The sequence below is a fragment of the Delphinus delphis genome, chromosome 19, assembly GCF_949987515.2.
Source record: "Delphinus delphis chromosome 19, mDelDel1.2, whole genome shotgun sequence".
Taxonomy (NCBI): domain Eukaryota; kingdom Metazoa; phylum Chordata; class Mammalia; order Artiodactyla; family Delphinidae; genus Delphinus; species Delphinus delphis.
Window position 1 is genome coordinate 791,849 of NC_082701.1, and position 21,244 is coordinate 813,092.

A 21,244-nucleotide genomic window follows, 5' to 3' on the forward strand; every position below is an offset into this window, starting at 1 on the left:
TGGACGCCCAGAACAGGTAGACGGCCCACAGAGGACAGTCGGTGGGCTTATCGAGGACAGCCGGGCACTCCAGCGGGAGGTCGGGCCTCTCCAGGCGCCTGTGCACCTGCCTTCCACCTGCACGGGGCAGGTCTGGGCCACCGCCACTTGCGGGCTTCACCACCCAGAGAAGTGCTCAGACAGGGCGAGCAGCTGTGCTGCGGGGGAAGGGGCAGGTGGGAACGGGGAGAAGTAACGCTCCCGCCTCCTTCTCAAACGTTCTGGGCTGGGCTCGGCTTCCTTGGGGACAGGGGCCCAGGAGGGCTAGTGCTCGGGGTCGGCGTCCATGCAGGACTCCCAGGGGTTCTGGGGCATCCGCGGCAGGGAGAAGAGCAGGAGAGCCAGGCCGCCGAGGAAGAGGAGGCCGAAGGCCGCGCAGGCGCAGGCGAAGGACCAGGAGTAATAGTACTTGATCCAGACGGTGTCCTCGCTGTCGACCATGCGCTTCACCGACTGCCGTGTGACCTCCACCGAGACGAAGATGCAGAGACCTGGGGGCAGAGCTGGACTCAGGGCCCTGGGCGCCCCCCGCCCCGCGTCAGCTGGGGCTTCCACGTGGGCTTCAAGGTGGAGACCCCGCCGGGGGAGAGGCGGGGGCATGAAACGGCCCCGAGACCGAGGTCCCGATCGGGAAGCTGCAGAAGTGCGCCCTTTCGTTCCTTCTTTCCTTAGCACTATTTTAAAGTTAATTTAAATTTTTGTTAGTAATTAGCATCCTCCCCGCCTTGAGGATTGTCTTGGTAAGAAATGGACAGATTGCCGAGATCTGCCCCCTCCTGGCCCACCGGCCCTGGCGGAAGCCCTGGGCAAGCTTGCCCCTGGGTGGAGCCTGGGAATCTGTCCACACCCAGGCCCCAGGTAGGCATGAGAACGGGGTCGAAGCATCCCCCCAGACCCGGCACCCGGACAGGAGCCCCCGTCCTACCCGCAAAGGCGAAGAACATGGACGCTGGCCTCAGCAGGTAGTCGCGCTTCTTCCCGAAGGACAGGAGCACGCAGATGGTTCCCGCGATGGTGAAGCCCAGGCTGAAGACGGCGATGGCCGCGGCCGAGATGCTATACTCTGTGGCACACAAGGGGGCAGGGATGCTGGGACCTCAGAGGGGCCTCATCCCCTGCACCTTTCGTCACCACTGGCTGTGCCTGCAGCCAGGTAAGTGAGTACCACATTCTACTATTCCCTTTTCCCAGGTGAGGAAACTGAGATCCGAGAGATTAAATCACTCCTTCAGAGGCGCACAGTGGCTAAGGGGTGGGACCAGGATGTGCACACGACCTAATTCCTTCTCGCAGGTCAGACACCAAACTGAAGTTCCTCCCTCCAGGGGCAGAGGCCTCGGAAGGAAGCGTGAGATCTGCGGCTGGAGACCTTTCTGGAGCAGAAACCTTCCTCTGAGTGTCAGGGCAGAAGGTGGCACCCAGGCTGGCGTGGTCTGTCCTGGGACTGGCAAGCAGCCTCTGGACGGATGACGGAGTGTGGCTTGTTACAGAGCTCGGTGCCCAAGAGGATCTGCGTGTGTGTGTCAGAGTGTGTGCACCTGTGCATATGTGTGCATGCGTGTGCATGCGTGTGCATGCGTGTGTGTGCATGTGTGCGTGTGTGTGCATACCCATGCCATGTGCAGTCTTCTGTACACAAGCACATGCGGGTCTCTGCTCAGTCCAGGGGGTGCCTCCGAGCTCGGTGGTTCCCACCAGGGCACGTGTGCCTCAGGGGCTCTCACGCATCTGCCCCAGTCCCCACCCTCTGCTTCTCGGGGAGTGACTTATAGGCGAGGGAGGGACTCAGACAGACTCCCCGCACACTCTGAGCTGCCAGCCCTGCAGACCATCACAGGGATCTGGCATCCTTGTTCCATTGTCAGAGCTCCTGTGACAGTGGCGTCCCTCGGGCTCTGTGGGGAAATGGACTCCTGCCCTCTGGGAGCTACCAGGCAAGTCTCTTTTACAAACTCGCCCGAGCCCTGATGCAGGGATGCTCAGGGCGCCTGGAGGTGGGTGACGCTGTCTCGGGGGCGCAGAGGGTGGCCAGGCTGCCGCTCAGATGCATCGGGAGGGGCTGCTCGCCATCAAGATCCGAAGTCGGGGCCTTTGCACCCGTGACTTTCCGGTTCAGCAGCGCGACGGGAGCCACGTTTCCTCCCCTCCTTGCTCTCCACACGGGCTCACCTTTCTGAGTGGTAACTTCGAAGATCTCCGAGCTCTCGCCTGGGTTAAAATGCCTGAAGTAGGAACAGTTTTTCTCTGCAAAGGAGGGAGACGGCCTATGAGTTGAGAGAAAGGGCTGCAGCCGGGGCAGGAGCTCAGCCCAGAGAGGGCGGGTGCAGCCCCCAGGGGGATTCTGCCCCCCAAACCCTGACTCTGGGCTGAAACACACATCTTTCACTAACCCTTAGACCAAAACGTTGGTAGGAAAGAGGGTTGCATAAGAGGCTGGGAGATCATCAGGGAGCTGAGGCTAACTGAGTCCGGGGGCAGAGAGCACTGGGGTACTGAGCCCATTAGGCAGACAGGGAAACTGAGGCCCAGAGATCAAGTCATCTGTTAGGGGGTACAGGACCCATGGCCAAGCAAGGGCCAAACAGTGGTTCTCAGCCAGGGCTGATTCTGCCCCCAGAGGACACTGGGCAGTGTCTGGAGACACTTTTATGTCACAACTGGGCAGGGCTGCTACCGGCATCCAGTGGGTAGAGGCCCGGGATGTGCTGAGCGTCCTACCATGTACAGGACAGCCCCCTACAGCACAGAATTACAGGCCCCCAAATGTCAGTAGTGGTGAGTCAGCAGTGGTTCACATCCAGTCTAGGGCTGGGTTTCTTATCTGCATCCAGGCCCACCCTGAGGCACTGGGTGTGACCTGGGAAGCAAAGTGTTTTTCAAGAACTTTCCAGGAGATTCTGGTGTTCAGCCAGGTTTAGAAGCCTGGCTCCCGGCCCCTTGAAATGCCCTTCAAAGGGCTTTTCTGAGTGGGCCCTCTATATGGACTTGGGTGAAGGGCAGAGAACCTCTAACCGAGGGCCAAACGTGATCAAAAGCTCATTTCACTGGGCCCTCAATGCCTGTGGCCATAGAAACAGCCCAGATGAGACCTCCCCAGGTGAGCTGCTTCCCCACCCGATTAGTGTCAGAAAAGCCACAGACGATCTGTGCTGGCAGTAGGACCAAAAATATGGATTGGATAGGGGGCAGAGGAAGAACTCAGAACAAAGAAATTCACACCGATTTTCAATATAATTTCTCTTCCATTCTTCTCCTTTAATCTCTCTTACAACTAGATATACTGTAAAATCAAAGGATAGTCTTATTGCTTATTGAATACAGTTTAATATTCTATACTCTTGATTTAGGAAGTAGATGAATGGATTATTTTATACTATTTTGTTTCTTAAAAAAAAAAACTAAATTAGGTTGCTTTTTATTTCTGTGAGGCCCTTCACTGAATTCTTTTTCCTGCGGATCCTTGAACCTCAATAGAAAAACATCTCTGCTCCTAGTTTATATGGCATCTAGTTTGTGCATCCATTTCTTTACCTACATTCAAATGATCACCAGGTGTTTGATGCCTAGTTTCTTTTGGAAACAAACTTGAGGTTTGCGAAGTCATAGCTTTCATTGGGGTCCAGGCTTCCGTCTGCCTGACCTGTATAACCTTGTTCCACTGAAGCCTGTGGCCTCCATTTCCCCTCCCCCAATGTCAGGGTTACTTCTGCTCCCCTAAGTCCAGGAAGTGACCCCGGGAGATGGAGCCTGGTTTAGCAGCAGTAAATGTTCCATGAGGTAAACAGCCTTTTCTCTGAGCGTCTATATTTAAATCCCTTTCCTTTTGAGCCGAGTTGCCTGGGGTGTGTGACTGCCGCTGGTGACTCAGGAGATGCTGTGCTTTTCTCTCTCGCAGCTTCTGCTGTTACTTTAGAGCATGATGGAACCCTCTCATATGTGTTAGATTAGTAGCTATAGATTCTCTTGAATCCCTGCTTCAAAATGGCTCATGTCTCCCTCTGGACGGAGGAAAACTTCTGTTTCCTTCTTTAAGAGCCAATCTCGGTCGTCACTGAAAACCCTCTGAAAAGAACTGACTGAATTCAAGTGTGTTTCACGGTCAGTTCCCTCCCTGACGACGCACAAGCCGAGTTAAAAGCGTCCATTCAGCGCGCAAGGCCCGGAGATAGAGGCCCATCGGAAGCCCGGCCAAGGCCCAGCTGTCCGGCAGGTCCGCGTGGCCGAGGCTTCTCTTGCACAGGTAGTGCTCGGGGTGTCGGCCCCCTGCCAGACAAACGCCGGGCTCCTGGGGAAGCCACCCTGCAGACTCGGGGGTGGGGACGTGGGCCCAGGTTCAGTCTTCCCTCCCTCCCCTCCTCTCTCCAATGCTCTCTGGGGGCGCTGGGGGGCACCCATGCGGGGCACCTGGAAGCCTCAGCTTCTCTTTCATGTGGCTGGTCCTCGGGCTTGAGGATGGGCGAGCCAACCCCGTCTGCTCTCTTGGACTTAGCACACGAGGAAGGCCAGCGGCCTCTGAACCAGGAGAAGCGTCCGCTGCACGGCCCCGTGGCTGCCCGTTGGAGACCACAGCCCCTTTGCGGTCCCGTTCGGGATAAATCAGCTCGGGCACCTGCCAGTGTCACTCAAGAACTGCCCAGGGTCCTGTTGGGATGGGCAGTCCCTGCCCCCGCCCCTTAGCCTGGGTGCTGTCTGGGTGAACCGCATCAAGGGCAACTTGAAAAGGAAGGACGTTTGAGATGGGCCTGCATGGGTAGCGGGCGGGAGGGAGGGACCGCGTGCAGACTGTGAGCCTTCTCGCCTCTGCCTCTCTGACGTCCCTCTGCCCCCTGCGCCCGGTCTACATCCCACCTGCTCAGCCCCTGAAGCTGTGCCTCGTGGGCTCCAGCCCCTTCACTGGGCAGAAGGAGCAAGTGCTTTGGACCAGGTTGGCGGAGATACCAACACTGGGGTGGTGACCTGGGACCAGAATTGAGCACCGAGGCTCCTCCAGCCTCCTTGCGTCTGCAAATGGCTCACAGTGATTTTAATATTTGTATTTCTTCTTTTCTGTGTTTCAGTAATGTCTACCATGGACAGTCATAAGACTCAGTGATCTAAAATCTTTAAGTGGATTATTCCTTAAAAAAATGTCATAAATCAGTTATTGGGGTTGGACTATTCTGCTCACCAAAGATTCTGATTAAGGGAGGGACTGACTATGCAGAACCGTATCTGCCAATCTCAGAGAACTAGAACAGAAGGCACATTTAGCTCCAAGCCGAACCGGAGTTAATATAGATCTTTCTCTGATAGTTGGCACAGCTTGTATGATTAGGGGATGCCTCTGGGTATCACTGAGAATGTATCAACCCAATGCTGGTTGATGCAGATTTTGATACATTAAAAAAACCACCTCGCTGATTTGCACAAAACCAAGGGAATGAGGGCTCTGGGGGTCGGAAGAAACGTTTCACCCACTTGTTACTTGCATCAGTGCCAGGGTTGTCTTCACCCTTTTTGTAAAAGAAGTTCTTGATGCTCCCGATAGTGGTTTCTCTGTGCTCTGTGTTCCCCCGTCCCTCTGATTGAAAGGGGTTGGAGAAATCCTCAAGACCTGACCCCAGGGCCTCAGAGCATTGCTGTTGTATGGGGGAGAAGTCTAGTTATGGCCAGTCTCCAGCATGGGCTCCTGCGGATGGGAAAGGGAGCCTCCGAGATTCTTGGGGTCACAGGAGTGTCGTGTTCTTTCATTTGGGCTCCAGTCCGGCCCCACGTACTAGGAGAGAAGATGGGCCACTAGAGAAACTGGGCACTGCTGCTGCCTTGTGCTCAAGAGGCAGAGTCGGAAAAGAAAGAACATTCCACCCAGACCAAGGGCGAGGGATGACCCTTCTGAGGACTCACTGGGCTTGCAGACAGGCAGCTCTTCTGACAACTGGGAAGCCCCTGCTCTCACTCTGGAGACGCTGGAACTGACCTCAGATACGGATGCTGTGCGTGGCAGTCCTTCGAAGACTCGCGGTCGGTGGAAAACCCAAATTGGACCGTTTGTGTCCTCAGAGCCTCCAGCTCTCTGCGCTGAGCGCGACCTTGAAAAGCTTCCTCTGCTTCACCAGCGCTCGATGCCGCTTCCGCTAAATCACGTCGTGTCAAAGCTGGTCCTGATGTGTCTGCTCGGGTCAGCAGCTCCTGGGAAGGGTGTTTGTGCCTGCGGTGGAGGGTGTGGGGAGGGCCCGCAGAGCAAAGAAACTCTGGATTGGAGACCTGAGCCTCGGAGAGACGCCTCTGAGCCTCAGTTTTCTCACACGTGGAATGAGGACCGTCTGCAGAATCCAAGTCTCCTCACCGGGTGGTTGTAATAAGTAGTGTCATGTAGCAACTAAGGTGAATGTTAGGCGTGTGGGTCCTGGCTGCTCCGCCATGGTAACTGTGTGACCTCGGCCAAGTTACTCAACTTCCTCGTCCCTTGTTTTCTTTATCTGTAAGATTGGCTGATGATAATAGTATGGACCTTGTCAAGGATTTTGTGAGGATCTGATGATTCTGATTACTGTCTAACTGTCTATCTGTCTATCTGTCATCATCTGTCATCCCACTGCCCTCTGGCCTCCATGGTTTCTAGGAAAATTAAGCTGTTTAATCTTACTAAGAATGTCTTGTCTGTGATGAGTTGCTTCCTCTTGTTGCTTACAGAATTCTGTGACTTTATCTTTCAGTGGTTTGATCATGACGTGCCTAGGTATGAATTTATCCTGCTTGGAGTTCATTAAGCTTCATGAATTTGTAGGTTAATGTTTTTCATCAGATTTGGAAAACTTTCCGCCATTATTTTCCACGTAACCTTCCTGCTCCTCCCCCGCCCCATCTCTCTCCCTCTCTCTCTTCCTGAGATGCTATTATGCATATGTTAATACATTTGATACTGTTCCACAGGTCTCTTCATTTTTCTTTCCTGTCTGTTCCTTAGACTAGCTAATCTCAATGGACCTACCTTAAGGTTCACTGGGTTTTTTCTTCTATCTGCTATATAACCCCTCTAGTGAATTTTTCATTTCAGCTGTTGTACTTCAAAACTCCGGAATTTCTCTTGGGTCTTTTAAAAATCGTTTATATCTCTTTATTGATATTCTCTATTTCATGAGATATCATTCTCATCTTCATTTTAGTTCTTTAAACATGGTTTCTTTCAGTTCTTTGTATCTAAAATAGCTGATTTAAAATCTTTATCTAGTAAGTCCAATATCTGGGCCTCCTTAAGGATCTATTGGCTGCATCCCCCATCCCGACCCCCACCCCATGTGAGTGCCATGCTGTTTTAGTTCTTTGCATGCCTTGTAACTTTTTTAATTTAAAATTTAAAACTCAACATTTTAAACAATATAATGTAGCAACGCTGGAAATTAGATGTCCACCCTTCCCCAGGGTTTGCTCCTGTGGCTGTTGGTTACTGTTGCTTGTTAAATGATATTTCTGAATTAATTTTGTGAAGTCTGTATGCACCTACGGCCACTGAAATCTCTGCTCAATTAGTTTGGTGGTCAGCTCACAGAGATTTCCTAAAATGCTTGTACCCGACACATCTCCCAGTCTTTACTGAGGGGTTTTGTGCTAAGCAGAGGACCAAGCACTCAGCTAAATAGCCTACATTTCTGCCTTAGTCTTTTTTTTCTTTCCCCCCCTCCCTCCCTCCCTTCCCTTCCTTCCTTCCTTCCTTTCCTCCTTCCTTTCTCTCTCTCTCTCTTTCTCTCTTTCTTTCTTTCTTTTCTCACACAGCTGTTGGTTTTCAAGGCTGTGACAGAGTCGGGAGGGGAGAACGGGAAGAGTGCACATTAAGACACCACAAAGCTCATTGTTCCCACTGAGATTCACCAGTTTTTCTTGAATGAGCACTTGCTGGATTGCTGCAAGACTGGTTAATTTCTAGAGTTCTGAAAAAGTTGATTCTGACCATCTTGGCAAATGTTCTCATTGTTTTTATGGAGAAGAGGATTTTTGGAGGTACTTACCCTGTCATTTTTTCTGATGTCATCCAAAGTTAATATATGTAAGGCACTTAAAAAAACAATGTTTGGGGGACTTCCCTGGTGGTCCAGTGGTTGAGAATCTGCCTTCCAATGCAGACGACACAGGTTGGATCCCTGGTCAAGGAACTAAGATCCCACATGCCGTGGGGCAACTAAGCCCACGTGCTGCAATTACTGAGCCCTCACGCCTCAAGTGGAGAGCCCATGTGCCACAAACTACAGAGCCCACACGCTCTGGAGCCTGCACGCCACTAGAGAGCCTGCTTGCCACAACGAAGATCCCATGTGCTGCAACTAAGACCCAACGCTGATGAAAATAAATAAATAAAATAAGTATTTAGGGAAAAAACCAAACAATGTTTGGTAGATAGTGCTATGTTTGTGTTTGCAGTTGTTGATGTTGTTGTTAATAAATGAGAGAACACAAATGAACTCTGTTTCTCCCTCTGGAAAAGAGTGATCCAACAGAACACAGAAGGATGGGTGGGGAAGGAAAAAGATGTCCACTTGCAGAGAAAGGAGGAAAGAAGGCAGGAATACACTTCGGAAGCTTGTTGGGGGTAAGGCAGTGCTCACAAGTATGGAAGGTATGATTCTGTCCGGACCAGGATAAGACAGCCTGGAGACAGACCCTGCTCAGGCTCAAGGCCAAACCATGCTGGCTCGTCCCCTGTGGCTGGTCCACTCGCCTCCCTCCTGCCTGTCTCTCCTTGTATAGACTCGCCTCACCTCTGTCTTCTTCTGCTCTGTAAACTCACCAGGCTTTAAAAGGCTGGCGCCGAGGACCTTGCCAGTGCGTTCCCATGCACGGTCCCTGGGGACTCAGTGCGTTCCCATGCACGGTCCCTGGAGACTCTGCCCTGCCCTGCCCTGCACAGCGGGTCCCATGCACGGTCCCTGGGGACTCTGCCCTGCCCTGCCCTGCACAGCGGGCTTGGCTGGATGAGTGAGGCACCTGTTTATGGGTGTGCTCCGCAGCGGCTGAGGGGCGTGGGCATCTGGGCTATGTGATACCCTTCAAGCACATGTCCGTGCCTGTTAAAGCCCTCAGGCCTGGGACTTGGTGCTTCCAAGAGGGCTGGGTGTACGTGAGTCTTCTGGGTAGAAGCAAGCAGGGCAGGGCTTTCCTGGGGCCGGCAGGAGGGGAATGAAGAGCAAGGAGCCAAGTGGCGGAAAGGGGTTTGGGCGCCTTCCTCCCCACAGGGACCGCAAGATCTTCGGGGGCTTAGCAGTGACTTTCTTGAAGGTAAGGGCTCCAGGAACAGCCCGTCTGATAACAGGGGAATAATTCTGAAAACCAGGTGGGATGCTGCACTCACCCTGGTCCACTGTCACCTTGGAGTGACAGCTGCAAGCATCGGAAGGGACTTTATGTTGCTGAGCCCAAGATTCGTATTTTATGGGAAGAAGCAGAGGCTGTGATGGGCTTTGTCAAGCCCCCAGTCCTTTGGGGTCGTGGCCTCTGATTCCCTGCGCAAGCCTCTTTCCTCAGCACCCGCTCTATTTGCTATGACGGGGAGGGCTCCACGTCTGCAGAACAGACTAGTCGCCCTCACGCCAGGTGTTCTGGCAAAAGAGCTCCCCTTCAACGTGTGCGTCACTCACGTGGTAGGAAACCGAGGACGGCATTTAAATCACAGTGGAAGGAAACACTTTCTAATTCCGAAGGGGTCCTAGGCCAGGGAGGTGCGCAGAAGGACCCGCAGTTCTGGCAAAAAGGCAGGTGGCTGGTCCACAGCCGGGTCCTGCCTCACAAACATGCGAGCTGTGCCGTTGCTCACGGCCCGTGCCCAGGAGGGACTCCCACTTGGTTTCATGCTCTGCTCTTGCCGTCTTGAAATTCTTAATAATCATGACAAGGAGTCATGCACTTTCATTTTGCACAGGGCCCTGTAAGCTCTGTGGCCGATCCTGTCTACACTGCAGCCTGGAGGCTGGAGAATGAACTGCCCTGCCCCCCACCCCACCCCACCCCCCGCGCCGGGGGTCCCTTTCACCTGAGGACAGAGGCCTGTGTTTGCAGGGAGAGGGTGGGGCCGGGCGCAACCGGGGCCCTAGTCTGGCTTCTTTCCTGAGCCTCTGTCCGCCCATCCAGACCTCCGCCCTGGGCGCCGAGCCCCGAGCCCCAGCCGGACGCAACTACCTGCAGCTGGACGCCCTCAATGCCAGGCCGGCGCGGGCCACCGGCTGAACCGCATACCGCCCAGCTCGCGCCCCCGGGCCCACGGGCGGGCGGCCTTCCCCGGAGGGACCGGGACGGGCGGGAGGGGGGCTGGGGAGGGTACGTTACCCCCAGGCAGGGTGATGGGTCCGCAGCTCCTGTCCCTGCCGTCGCCCGGGACGATGCGCTTGGTGCAAATCCGCCAGAGGCCGAAGTGTGCCGCCTGGCAGCTGGCGTTGCGGTGCTCCACGTGGGGGCTCAGCACGGCCCAGTGGTCGGTCACCACGGCCACCAGCGCCAGCACGACCCCCGCCAGGACGCAGAGGAGGGTCAGGCGGACCTTCAGGGCCTTGGTCTGGGACATGGCGGCCACGGAGCGGCGGGCGCTGGGGCAGGCGCGGCGGCCGCGTCCTCCCGGGCAGGTGGCGGTCGCGCCGGGGCGGCGGCAGCTGTTCAGTGTGCCCGGCGGGGCCGGAGGGGGCCGGCCGTGGGCGGAGGGGCGCTGGCCGGGCTGAGCAGCTGGCCAGACGTGTCAGCGGCCTGCGGAAGCTTCTATTAATGCCCATCCCGGCGCCTCGCCGAGGACGGCTGCTCCTCGGGTTTCAGGGCCGTCTTCGCTCCTGGAGCCAGAAGCGCGCTGTGGGGGTGGGGTGGGGGGGGTTGGGGGGGCGAGGACAGCCGGCGCTGATGTGACTGCAGACGCTCTCCTCGGGGGACCTGAGCTGGGAGGGGCGAGGGGCAGGCAGCCGGGGCCGGCTGTTGCCACGGTACCCTTTACTTTTTACCTTCTATTAATGGCAGGTAATAAAGATTTTCCAGTTACATTGTCCTTTACAAAATAAGTATACTTAAGTAGGAAGAGCAGAAGTAGGTCGATTGACAGGTGACTATTAAGAGGCTAAGGGGCGTGTGGCCCAGAGGACACGTGGGGTTTGGGGACCGCCTACCCATGCCCGCTTCACCTCAGGGCCGGCACTCCAGGCTGGAGCCCCTACGTGCCTCCCGGGCTTCTGCATCTCCTTTCTCAAGTCCCCAGGGGCCTCTTTTGGGATGTGTCCAAGAAGCTGATGCATGGCCAGGAAGAAACCCCTGAGCTGGGCAGGGGTTTGGCCTCTAAAATCTGGCCTCTGGTTGACACAGCTTACAGAAAGGCTGCCTGTGTGAGGAGAAACATCCAGGGGTCCAGCCACGAGGTCGCAGACTGTTGATAACAATGGTGATCATAGTGAGAGCTCAGCCTCGGTGAGTGCTTACTACCTACCAGGCACTCCGCTAAGGCTTTCCACACACCACTGCAGTTCATCTTCACACCAGTCCAGGAGGTGAACGCAACTATCACTCCCATTTTACAGATAAGGACCCAGACGCTCAGTGACGTGAAGTAACTTGTCCAAGGTCACACAGCAGGTAAATGGTGAAGCCAGGTTTCAGAACCCAGAGTCCAAACTCTTAACCAGTGGTTGGAGCTGGGAGGAACTTTCGAGATCTATTCTGACTGCAGGGGAGGAAAAACATCCTTGTCCTCTACCCTAACGAAAGACAAATTGACAAGAGAAAAGCATGCAAATTAATGGGTTTTTAAAAATTAATTAATTTATTTTTGGCTGTGTTGGGTCTTCGTTGCTGTGCACGGGCTTTCTCTAGTTGCGGCGAGCGGGGGCTACTCTTTGTTGCGGTGCGCGGGCTTCTCATTGCGGTGGCTTCTCTTGTTGCGGAGCACGGGCTCTAGGCGCGCGGGCTTCAGTTGTTTTGGCTCGTGGGCTCAGTAGTTGTGGCTCATGGGCTCTAGAGCGCAGGCTCAGTAGTTGTGGCGCATGGGCCCAGCCGCTCTGCGGCGTGTGGGATCTTCCTGGACCAGGGCTCGAACCCCTGCATTGGCAGGCGGGTTCTTAACCCCTGCGCCCCCGGGGACGCCCTAATGTAAGTTTTATGTGGCACAGGAGTCTTCGTAAAACACGACGACCTAAAGAAACTGTTAAACTTGAACCTTTTTTTTTTTTGAGTAGTGTATTTATTGTAATAATTTAATTTTTTTTCCCTGAATGAAAACATGTTCATTATAAAAATGCAACCACATACATGTATATGGAGAAGAAAAGTGATACTTGTTGTTTTTGTATTCCTTGTCTGTAATACCCCTTTCCTCATCCAGAGAGAAACGCTGTTCACAATTTAAACCTGAGCGTTTTAATGTGTGCTGTGTGTGATGAAGAGTGGGTGCAGGGACTTCCCTGGTGGTCCAGCGGTAAAGAATCCGCCTTCCAATGGGGGTTTGATCCCTGCTTGGGGAATTAAGATCCCACATGCCGCGGGGCAGCTAAGCCCGCACCATAACTAGAGCCCACACGCCCTGGAGCCCGTGCACCACACTAGAGAGAAGCCCGCACACCGCAACTAAGACCCAACACAGCCATAAATAAATAAGTAAATAAATAAATGTTTTTTAAAAAAAGAGTGGGACATACAACAGGACAAAAGGATTGAGCGAAGGGCAGGAAACTCGTGGGGGGGAAAAGCAAGGTCTGTTCGTTCAGATGCTCCTCTGCATTTGTGGGACGTTTGTTCCTTTCTTCTGGGTGTAAGGAGAGAACCTCTCACGTGAGTGTCTCAAGACCTGCTTCAGAGGAGGGTCACAGAGGCCTTCCTGTACCTGCCGTTTCTCAACTTCCTTCAGTTTAAATGTGCAGTATGCCCAGGTACCATATCTTGGGGCGGCGTGTCCTGAACCCCGTGTGACCGATTAAGGAACCTGTGGCCTAGAGACAGGACGTCACAAACCAGGACCCCCGTGAACAAGCACAGGCCGGAGACCTCGGGGCTCCAGCCACAGACTGGCCTGAACCTCCACATCACACGCCAGCCCCTCATCCAAGTTATAATCTCCCGACAGCGTCTCTCTGAACCTTCCTCACCACTGCCCCCCCTCCCTGTCTGCATCCCCCCACTGCCCCCCCCCCCCGCTGTCTACATCCCCCCAGCCCATCACAGCCCGGTGACTTGCCGACATCTGTCATGGCTTGCTTCAGCTCAGAGGGTGCCTGTGTGTCTTCAGGCAGCTGGCCCCCCCGAGAGCACTCCTGGAAGCTGGGATGTGACACGCGGCCTCAGGCCCCTCGCACTGCCCCTGCGGGCCCGGCTTCAGGGCCTAGGCGGCCGGGGTCTCAGGGGGCGCTGGGTGGCCTGATGCGGACCCACGGTGTGTCAGGCACCCCAGCCAAGCAGCAGGTGTAGATGCCGGTGTTTCAGGACTGACCATCTGGGAAGAAGCACATTTCCTGGTGTGGTGGGGGTGGCACCCTAAGCTCACCAGCGCCGGGAGCCCCCCGAGGTCTCCGAGAGCGCCCTCAGGGGGCCTGGCCCGCGGGCGCACTCAGCCTTGGCCACAGCAGCACCGCAGGCCCCTCCGAGAAGCCGGGCTGCTCCGGGCCTCGGTGCGGGGCAGGTTTGTGCCACATGCAGGGGTCCTGACCCTCAGCCCAGCAGCACAAGCATGAAAGGTGGATGCCCTCTTCCTTTTGGAGTAGGCTGTGTGTCAGTCTAGCTCAAGGTTGGCAGCCCAAGGGTTGCAGGCACTGCCAGGCTGTCTGCCCTGCTCCCCAGGCCTCGCCGGGCCCAGGTGGGGGGAGAGCTCCGTGGAGGCCCGAGCTGGGCCACGCCAGCATCCTCCACTAAGGCCCTACCCTTTCCCGGGGACTGGCCTGTCGGTGCGGGAGCCAGCCAGCTGCACGGTCGGAGCCCTGCTCTGCCAGCCTCCAGCTGCGTGGCTTTCAGCCAGTTAACCTCTAAACGCCTTTTCCTCTAGATCTGAGATAATGCACTTCACCAGCTCAGCCCGCGGTAGATGCTGTGCACTGAATTAGGTCCCCCTTAAATGCATACGTTGAAGCCCAAACCCCAACCTGATGGTATTGGGAGGTGGGACCTTTGGGAGGTATTTAGGTTTTGATGAGGTCACGAGGGTGGGGCGCTCGTGACGGATTATAAGGACAGACGCCAAAGAACTTGCTCTTTCTTCTCCTCTGCCACAGGAGGACTTAGCGAGAAGGCAAAAAATGCCCAGAAGAGGGCGCTTACCAGAGCCCAGCCGAGCTGGCACCATGATCTAGGGCTTCCATCCTCCAGAGCTGTGAGAAAACACATTTTGTTCCTTAAGTCACCCCGTCTGTGGCGTTCTGTCACGGCAGCCTGAGCTGACTGATGTCGTAGCAATTTGTCCAGCTTGGTTATTGCTACGATCGTTGCTTGTAGACTACAGATGGACCAGCTTTGTCTGATGGGCTGTAAGCTTCTGGGGACTCTATTATGTACTCATTCTGCGTTCCCTCAGAGAACCCCCTGGATTTGAGCCCAGGGTTGGACCTTCATAAAGGTTTGTTGAATGACGGATGGATGGATGGACAGATGGGCTGAAGGAAGGGGACAGAAGCTCAGATAACTGACTCCACTAGATGAACCAAAGGACATTACATGGCCACAGCTCGGGCTAAGCCAGTACAGCTTGGACCAGAGGCTAATGTGCTTCCAGGGGCTGAGGGGCAGCCCAGGAGGGCCCCATTGCCACCTCTGTGGCCAAGCGCATGAGGAAGACCCGATATTTTCTACAGGAATCCTTCAGAGTAGAGATGCCACGCTCAGCTCATCGGGAGTTGTCTGCACTTCACTCGTCCAGATGAACCAGCTTCCGTTCGTCCCAAGAGACTGCTCTTTTCCCAAGAAGGAGCCGACATAATCGAGGGAAGGAAAACACCTCTCAGAAGTGGGCCTCATCTGGAGCCGGGACCGGGGCACGCCCGGGTCGGGGACCCTCTTCAGAAACATGTTGATCTGATTCTGAGCTCAGGCTTCGTTAGGCTGAGAAATGGCCTTGGGTGTATGTCTTAAAAGACTATGAAACAAGGCGCCACCCTGTTGTCTCAACCTCTTTTCGCAGCTTCATCTCCCTCCCTGCAAGGTTCAGCGTGGACCTTCTATTGCCTCAGGCCTGCCGTCCCCAGTTCTAACCTGTGAGCCAAGGACGGTCTCTGCCTCTGTCCAGGGGCCCAGACTTCTCCCATCTGCAAACTCAGAGATCCCATCGCTCAGCCTCTGCTTCCATCATCATATCCCCTTCTCTGACTCTCCTGCCTCCCTCTTTCCCTTAAATGGACCCTTGTCATCATGTGGGATCCACCCAGATAATCCAGGACTATCTACCTGTCTCAAGAGCTGTAATTCAGTCACATCTGCAGAGTCCCTTTTGCCACGTAAGGTGACGTCGTCGCGGGTTCCGGGGACGTGGACTCGGACATCTCTGGGGCCACTATTCTGTGCGCCACACGCACTGACGTATGATTTTCTTGATTTTTTCTGGCATCGCCCTGCAGCTCAGGTGCAGAGATGGAGAAAGTGGGAGGTGACACTGAAGGAGGGCTGGGGCTCTTCCAGCGGGGAAAAACTAGAAGGAAGAGGCCGAGGGAACTGAGGGCGAGGGTGGGTTTAAAGGATGATTTGTCAGGTCTGGTTAGGATTGGTTAGGTCATGGCTAGGGTCGCCCTGCGACCTGGAAATGTCACCGTGCTGGGAGAAAATGGAGAGGTCAAGACCCTGAAGGGCTTGATGAGGTTGCAAAGCAGGTATAGTGGGGGGATGGGAAAAGGAACTGGGTGCATTGGAAGCTGTGGTCAGAGGAGGACGGGGGCCCTGATGATCTGGCAGGGGGGACAGTCAGGGGAGATGGTGAGATCCAGGCTGGGGATGAAGGTGAGTGGACACGAGAAGGTCAGGTGGTCCCTGGAGGTGAGCAGGCCAGAGAGCTGAGAGGCCGGGGTCAGAGTGTTGGCCCCGTGGACGTTGATGTGGCGGGACTTGGGGTGTAGAGGAGGGCTTCGCGGCAGAGGTGAAGGCAGATGACGTGAGGAGGCAGCCAGGAGGGTGTTCAGGATGACAGTGGGGAGAAAGGATTCGCGGTGGTCTACCCAGGCCCTCCGATAAGGCTTTTCCCCAGGAGGGCGGAGGAGCGATGGTTTGGGGGTGTCAGCATCCCTCCACTCTCCTCTCCTGCAATTAGAAGTCCAGGGACGTGAGCTCATAACCTCCTCTGATCCTGAGGTGGCATCGGCAGTCTTGTTGGGAGCTGCAAGCTCTGAATCAGGTGTCTGAATCAGGTGTATCTGCCCCCCAGCTGCCTCTGGATCCTAAGGTCCCTTAGATCTCCCTTCTCCCTTTCCAGTTCCACACCTCTTGGGACTGAGGATGGGGCTGGGCAGCCTGAGTGTTACACTGGGACCCTGGCAGGGAAGCCCAGCAGGAGGACAGGGGAAAGGAGAGTCCTTGGGGGAGAAGAAGGGCTCATCTGTCCCGGGAGGATAGTTCCAGAGGACACAGTGGAGACGGAGGGTGGAAGGGAGGGTCGGCCGGTGGAGGAGCCGGGAGAGACTAGGGGGCCAGAGTGCAACTTCCCAAATGGCTGCAGCTGCATTCCTGCTCTCGTATGTTCCTCCAGAACCTGCCACTCCCCGTCAACAAGTGGAATCCACTTCCTCTCCCCTTGGCCTCAAGCAGGCTTCTGACTGGACGCTTCAAGTGCAGTGGGAGTGATGCTCTGTGACCTCTGACACTCCCACCTTTCCCTCTTGCTCTGGGGACACCCGCCCTTGGGCCTGGCCACTGTGCTGTGAGAAGCCTCGTGTGTAGACATTCAGGCTGAAAACTGAAGCCAAGGTCTTTGTCAGCAGCCAGCATCACCCGCCAGGCCTGTGAGCTGAGCGGCCTGAGATGATCCCAGCTCCCACCATGGGGCACCGGGTCTTCCAGCCGAGGCCCCAGGCACAGGAGCAGAGCTAAGCCAGCCTGACCCTGCCTCTGTCAAGCAGAGATAAGATTCTGTGACGGTATTTAATGGCTGCTTAAGAGCACTGAGTGTTGGTGTCATTTGTTACGTAGCCGTACTAGCTAATACACTCAGTGACTGGAAGGTTTCGTAATTGAAGGAAGCAGCCCCAGCTTTCCAGGAAGCACTCAGTGTGAAGACAGCCTCCTGGCAGGGAGTGGAGGAGGAAGGCCATGATCGCCACAGCCCAGACCCCCTGTGTGTACGCAGACAAGATCTTGACTGTGTCTGGTGGTGGACAAGGAACCCGGTCTCTTCACCAGCCGCCAGGACACAGCTGGGCCAGAAGTTCATCGTGTGAAGTCACCAGATCATTTTGCTTTGTTCTGTTTTGTTTTGGCTGCGCGACTTGCAGGATCTGAGTTCCCCCGCCAGGGGTTGAACCCTGGCCCTCGGCAGTAAAGCACGGAGTCCTGACCACTGGACTGGCAGGGAATTCCGGAGAAGCCACCCGACCTTAACCAAAGGCAGCCTGAATATGCCCGAACTTTGGTCTCATCCAGACACCGTTTAAGATCTAGAGACCCGGATCCGGCAATAGTTACATAAATGGTGGGATCTCTGTGTCATGCAGTCATTAAAGATTATGTTTTCGGGCTTCCCTGGTGGCTTAGTGGTTGAGAGTCCGCCTGCCGATGTAGGGGACACGGGTTTGTGCCCCGGTCTGGGAAGATCCCACATGCCGCGGAGCGGCTGGGCCCGTGAGCCATGGCCGCTGAGCCTGCGCGTCCGGAGCCTGTGCTCCGTAACGGGAGAGGCCACGACAGTGAGAGGCCCGCGTACCGCAAAAAAAAAAAAAAAAAGATTATGTTTTCGAGGAATAATCTAAATTAAAGACACAGGAAGATTCTCCTAATGAAAAGCAGTGAACGGGGCAGGGAATTAACCCCACGTACATCTGGGTGCTGTGAAGCCCTAACTGTGCTCACGCCTTAGGTGGTGGGATTTGGGCTGGTACTATTTTTTTCTTCTTTAACTTTTCTGTATGTTGCAGATTTTTTTAAAGGTGGAATGTAATACTCTTAGAATGAGAAAAACATGAGTATTATTTGTTTTAAAAAGCACCTCGTTATTTGCTATTTAATTTGTGGAGTCTGGAGATCTCACAGGGGTTAACGTATCTCCAAGAACGCTTATCAAGACACAAAGGTCAGGACGTAGGTCCCTCCAAGCCCCCTTTCCTGAAGCTGTGGGCACGAGGAGGAGGCTTTGTCACCCTCTTTGATCGCAGACTTCTGTTCCTGAGGTTGCACCAGCAGTTTCATTGGAAGCTGCAAGTTTAAAAATATCGGTATCAGGTGTATCTGCCCCGTCTCCCGCTCTGGATCCTAAGGTCCCCTCGGTCCCTCCCCTCGGTTCCTCCCCTCCCCCACCCAGCTCTAGGGCTGGGCGGCCAGGGGTGCTATATTAGGAGCCAGTGCAGGGAGCAGAAATCACGTGGCTGGCCCTGAGCTCCCTGCAGGGAGGCCTGGCCCCCATCTTCTTCTCCTCGCTGCCAGGCCTCTCCTCTTGCCAACTGCATGCTAGGGACCTAAACAGGACCTCTCCCCACACAGCCCGGGGACCCCTGAGGGCAGAAATGAATGGGCACCAGCCAGGGAAGCCACTGGGACAGGAGGCTCACCCGGCGGGGGTGGGGGGGCACACAGTGCCTGGATCGGCTGAATGACGGGTTTCTCCCCAAAGTGCTGCGGGCACAGACACCCTGCGGGCCCGGCTCTCAGAGCACCTCCTCCCTGGGCTGTTCTAGAATAATTCTTCTGGGGAAATTCCTTGAGTGTTGTTAGTCGACAGACGCTCCTGGAAGTTCACTCTAAGGCCAGTCCCCAAGCTGGCGTATTTATGAATGTTTGCTTAAGTTAAAGTCTAATTCATTCTCCCAGCGGCCCTGGGAGGGAGGCGCTGTCCTCCTCCTTTGACCCGGGAGGGAACTGGGGCTCTGAGGGAGCTTCGCTTAGTGGCCGGTGCTGCGCAAGTGTGGCTGGAGGGTTTGACCTGTGTCTTTCTGGCTCTTGGCGACGTCGCTGCAGCTGCCGGCAGTGGGTGGTGGGGCCCGGTGTCCAGCTGGGCCAGGATTCTGGGCTTGTTCTACCATTGCCCTTTGGTTCAATTCCATCAGCATTTTGTCCCCAAACCCTGGGACAAGGCACACCTACCCTCACCCAGGGAAAGGTGGCCGTTTTCCCATTTCCTTCTTCAATCCCCCAACTCCTGTTTTCAAAACTGTTGGCTCAGAAGCGAAGAGGAGAAAGGCAGAAATTGAAGTGTGTTGAAGGGAAAGGAAATACTGGGAATAAATACGTGAGTTTTCCCAATGTGTCCGCAGCCTAGATGCAAGTACTGAAAACTCGCTGAGTGATCGTCACCCTTTCTGTGCCTCGGTTCCCCTCACTGTAAAACCAGCCTGGGAATTATTGACAGTTTGGACCAGATTATCCTTGGGGATGGGGGAGGGCTGCCTTGTGCACTGCAGGGTGTTGGGCAGCAGCCCTGGCCTCCAGCCACGAGACGCCAGTAGCATCCCCTCCCCTGCTGTGACAACCAGAAATGTCTCCAGACATTGGCAAATGTCCCCTGGGAGTAAAATCACCCACTTGAGAACCGCTGGGCTAGTGGTGTCTCCCTTTTGAGTTTGTTATGAAGATCCTCAAAAAGTTTCCCTTCCTTCCCTTTATTTTCCCTTCCATCCCCCTCACCTCCTTCTTTGGACTTGATTCCTTTTCTATGATGAGCACACTGAATGAGATGATTCCTGAGACACCTGCCACTCCTGCTGGTCTTGATGTCCAGGGATCCTGAGATTCTTGTTCACGTCAAGGCTTGAGCGCAAGCCTGCTCCTGCAACCTAGGAAGCAGGTAGCATGGACCCATTTTACAGATGGGGCAGCCAGAGCAGAGGAGAGGCCCGACTTCAACTCTGGAGCTGGAGGAGGGGCTCTGGACACACAGAGGCTGATGCAGTCCCAGGCAAAGGGATCAGTTTCGAGTAGGCACTCCCAAAAATGATCGGGGAGGGGAGGCAAAAGAGGCAGATGCCCAAAGACCCAGACCAGGAGCTGAGACTGACCAGCTGTGCCCCAAACTGTATTCCTTCCGTCCCTGGCTAGACTGCACAGCCCGTCTCCCGGCTCTCAGGTGGGACCACGTCACTGAGCTCTGGCCAGTGGCATGTGCGCAGAAGGGGATGTCACAACTTCCTGGTCCATTAAAACCTCTCACAACACCCTCTACCCACAAGACCACCTGCCGTCCCCCTTCTCCATCTGCCCGCTGGATGTCAACGCCAAGGACAAGCTTAGACACCCATGTTGTGGATGGCAGAGGCTCCACGGCTGGTCTCTGAACCCTGAATGACAGTGTGTATTCTGTACACAATGTACCCACCCCATGGAGCGGACTCTCTGAGTGAAAAATAGACTTCCATCGCACTAAGCCATTCTGCACTCGGGGTGGTTGGCGACGTCATTAGGCTACGCGGAGTGATACAGGTAAAGGGTAAAGTGAGTGCCGGAGGGGGCTCTGCGCCCTAGACCACCCACTTCCGAGTCGGTTCCCGCGGCCCTAACTCTGCCGGTTATGGAGACAGAGTTTTCCGTTGAACTGAAATGCGTGACCGCGTGAGCCCCGCGTCGGACGGAGGCCGGAGCGTGGCGCTGAACGCAGGCTGCACGGGAGTCCGCCCAGGACCGCTGCAGAGCGTGTGCTGAGCCAGTCTCCTCAGGGCTAAAAATAACCAGTTCTGGCCCCTGGTGCCAACGCCGAGTGTCGTGGCTCTGGGCTGGCAGAGCCGTGAGCCCGGAGCTTGGCAGGGGTCCCCTGCCCCAGCACCGGGTGGCTCGGCGCCCCTGGGAACGTCAGTTTCCCCGGGTGCCTGTCTCAGGAAGGAAGAAAGGGGGTTAAAAAGCCAGGGCTGAAAGTTCAGACAAGCCGGTTCCTGCAGCCACAAGGGCCGTGATGTGGGGACACTGGGCCCTCAGCCTCGCTCCCAAAGCCCTGGAAAGGCCTCCGTGACACCAGCGTTCTCCTGAAGGAAGCTCGAGAGTCCAGTGCATCTTGGCTCCAAGAAGACCAGAGAAGGCCACGGCTCTCAGGAAGAAAACTCACCGTCTCGGTCCTGAAAGAGAGCGGAACACGTCACTCACTGCATGTGAAGGTGCCCTGGGCTGCGGCTCC

At 55.3% G+C, this 21,244-nt stretch overlaps 1 protein-coding gene across 1 annotated transcript; it reads right to left on the reverse strand.

Annotated features, from left to right (window-relative positions):
- Positions 1-303: 303 nt before the first annotated feature.
- On the reverse strand, positions 304-10,567 carry CACNG1 (calcium voltage-gated channel auxiliary subunit gamma 1). The gene is made up of 4 exons (XM_059997630.1): positions 10,333-10,567; positions 2,209-2,283; positions 965-1,102; positions 304-530 (listed from the first exon to the last, which is right to left on the reverse strand). The coding sequence occupies exons 1-4, from the start codon at positions 10,565-10,567 to the stop codon at positions 304-306; spliced, it is 675 nt and encodes a 224-aa protein (XP_059853613.1).
- Positions 10,568-21,244: the final 10,677 nt, after the last annotated feature.

Bases quoted from the DNA above. Each gene is read 5' to 3' on its own strand.
- CACNG1 (XM_059997630.1), bottom strand. From the start codon at position 10,567: ATGTCCCAGACCAAGGCCCTGAAGGTCCGCCTGACCCTCCTCTGCGTC. The intron at 1,103-2,208 runs GTGAGCCCGTGT...TGTGTGCCACAG, and splicing joins CGAAGTTACCACTCAGAAAG to AGTATAGCATCTCGGCCGCG. The intron at 531-964 runs GTAGGACGGGGG...CTCTGCCCCCAG, and splicing joins CATGTTCTTCGCCTTTGCGG to GTCTCTGCATCTTCGTCTCG.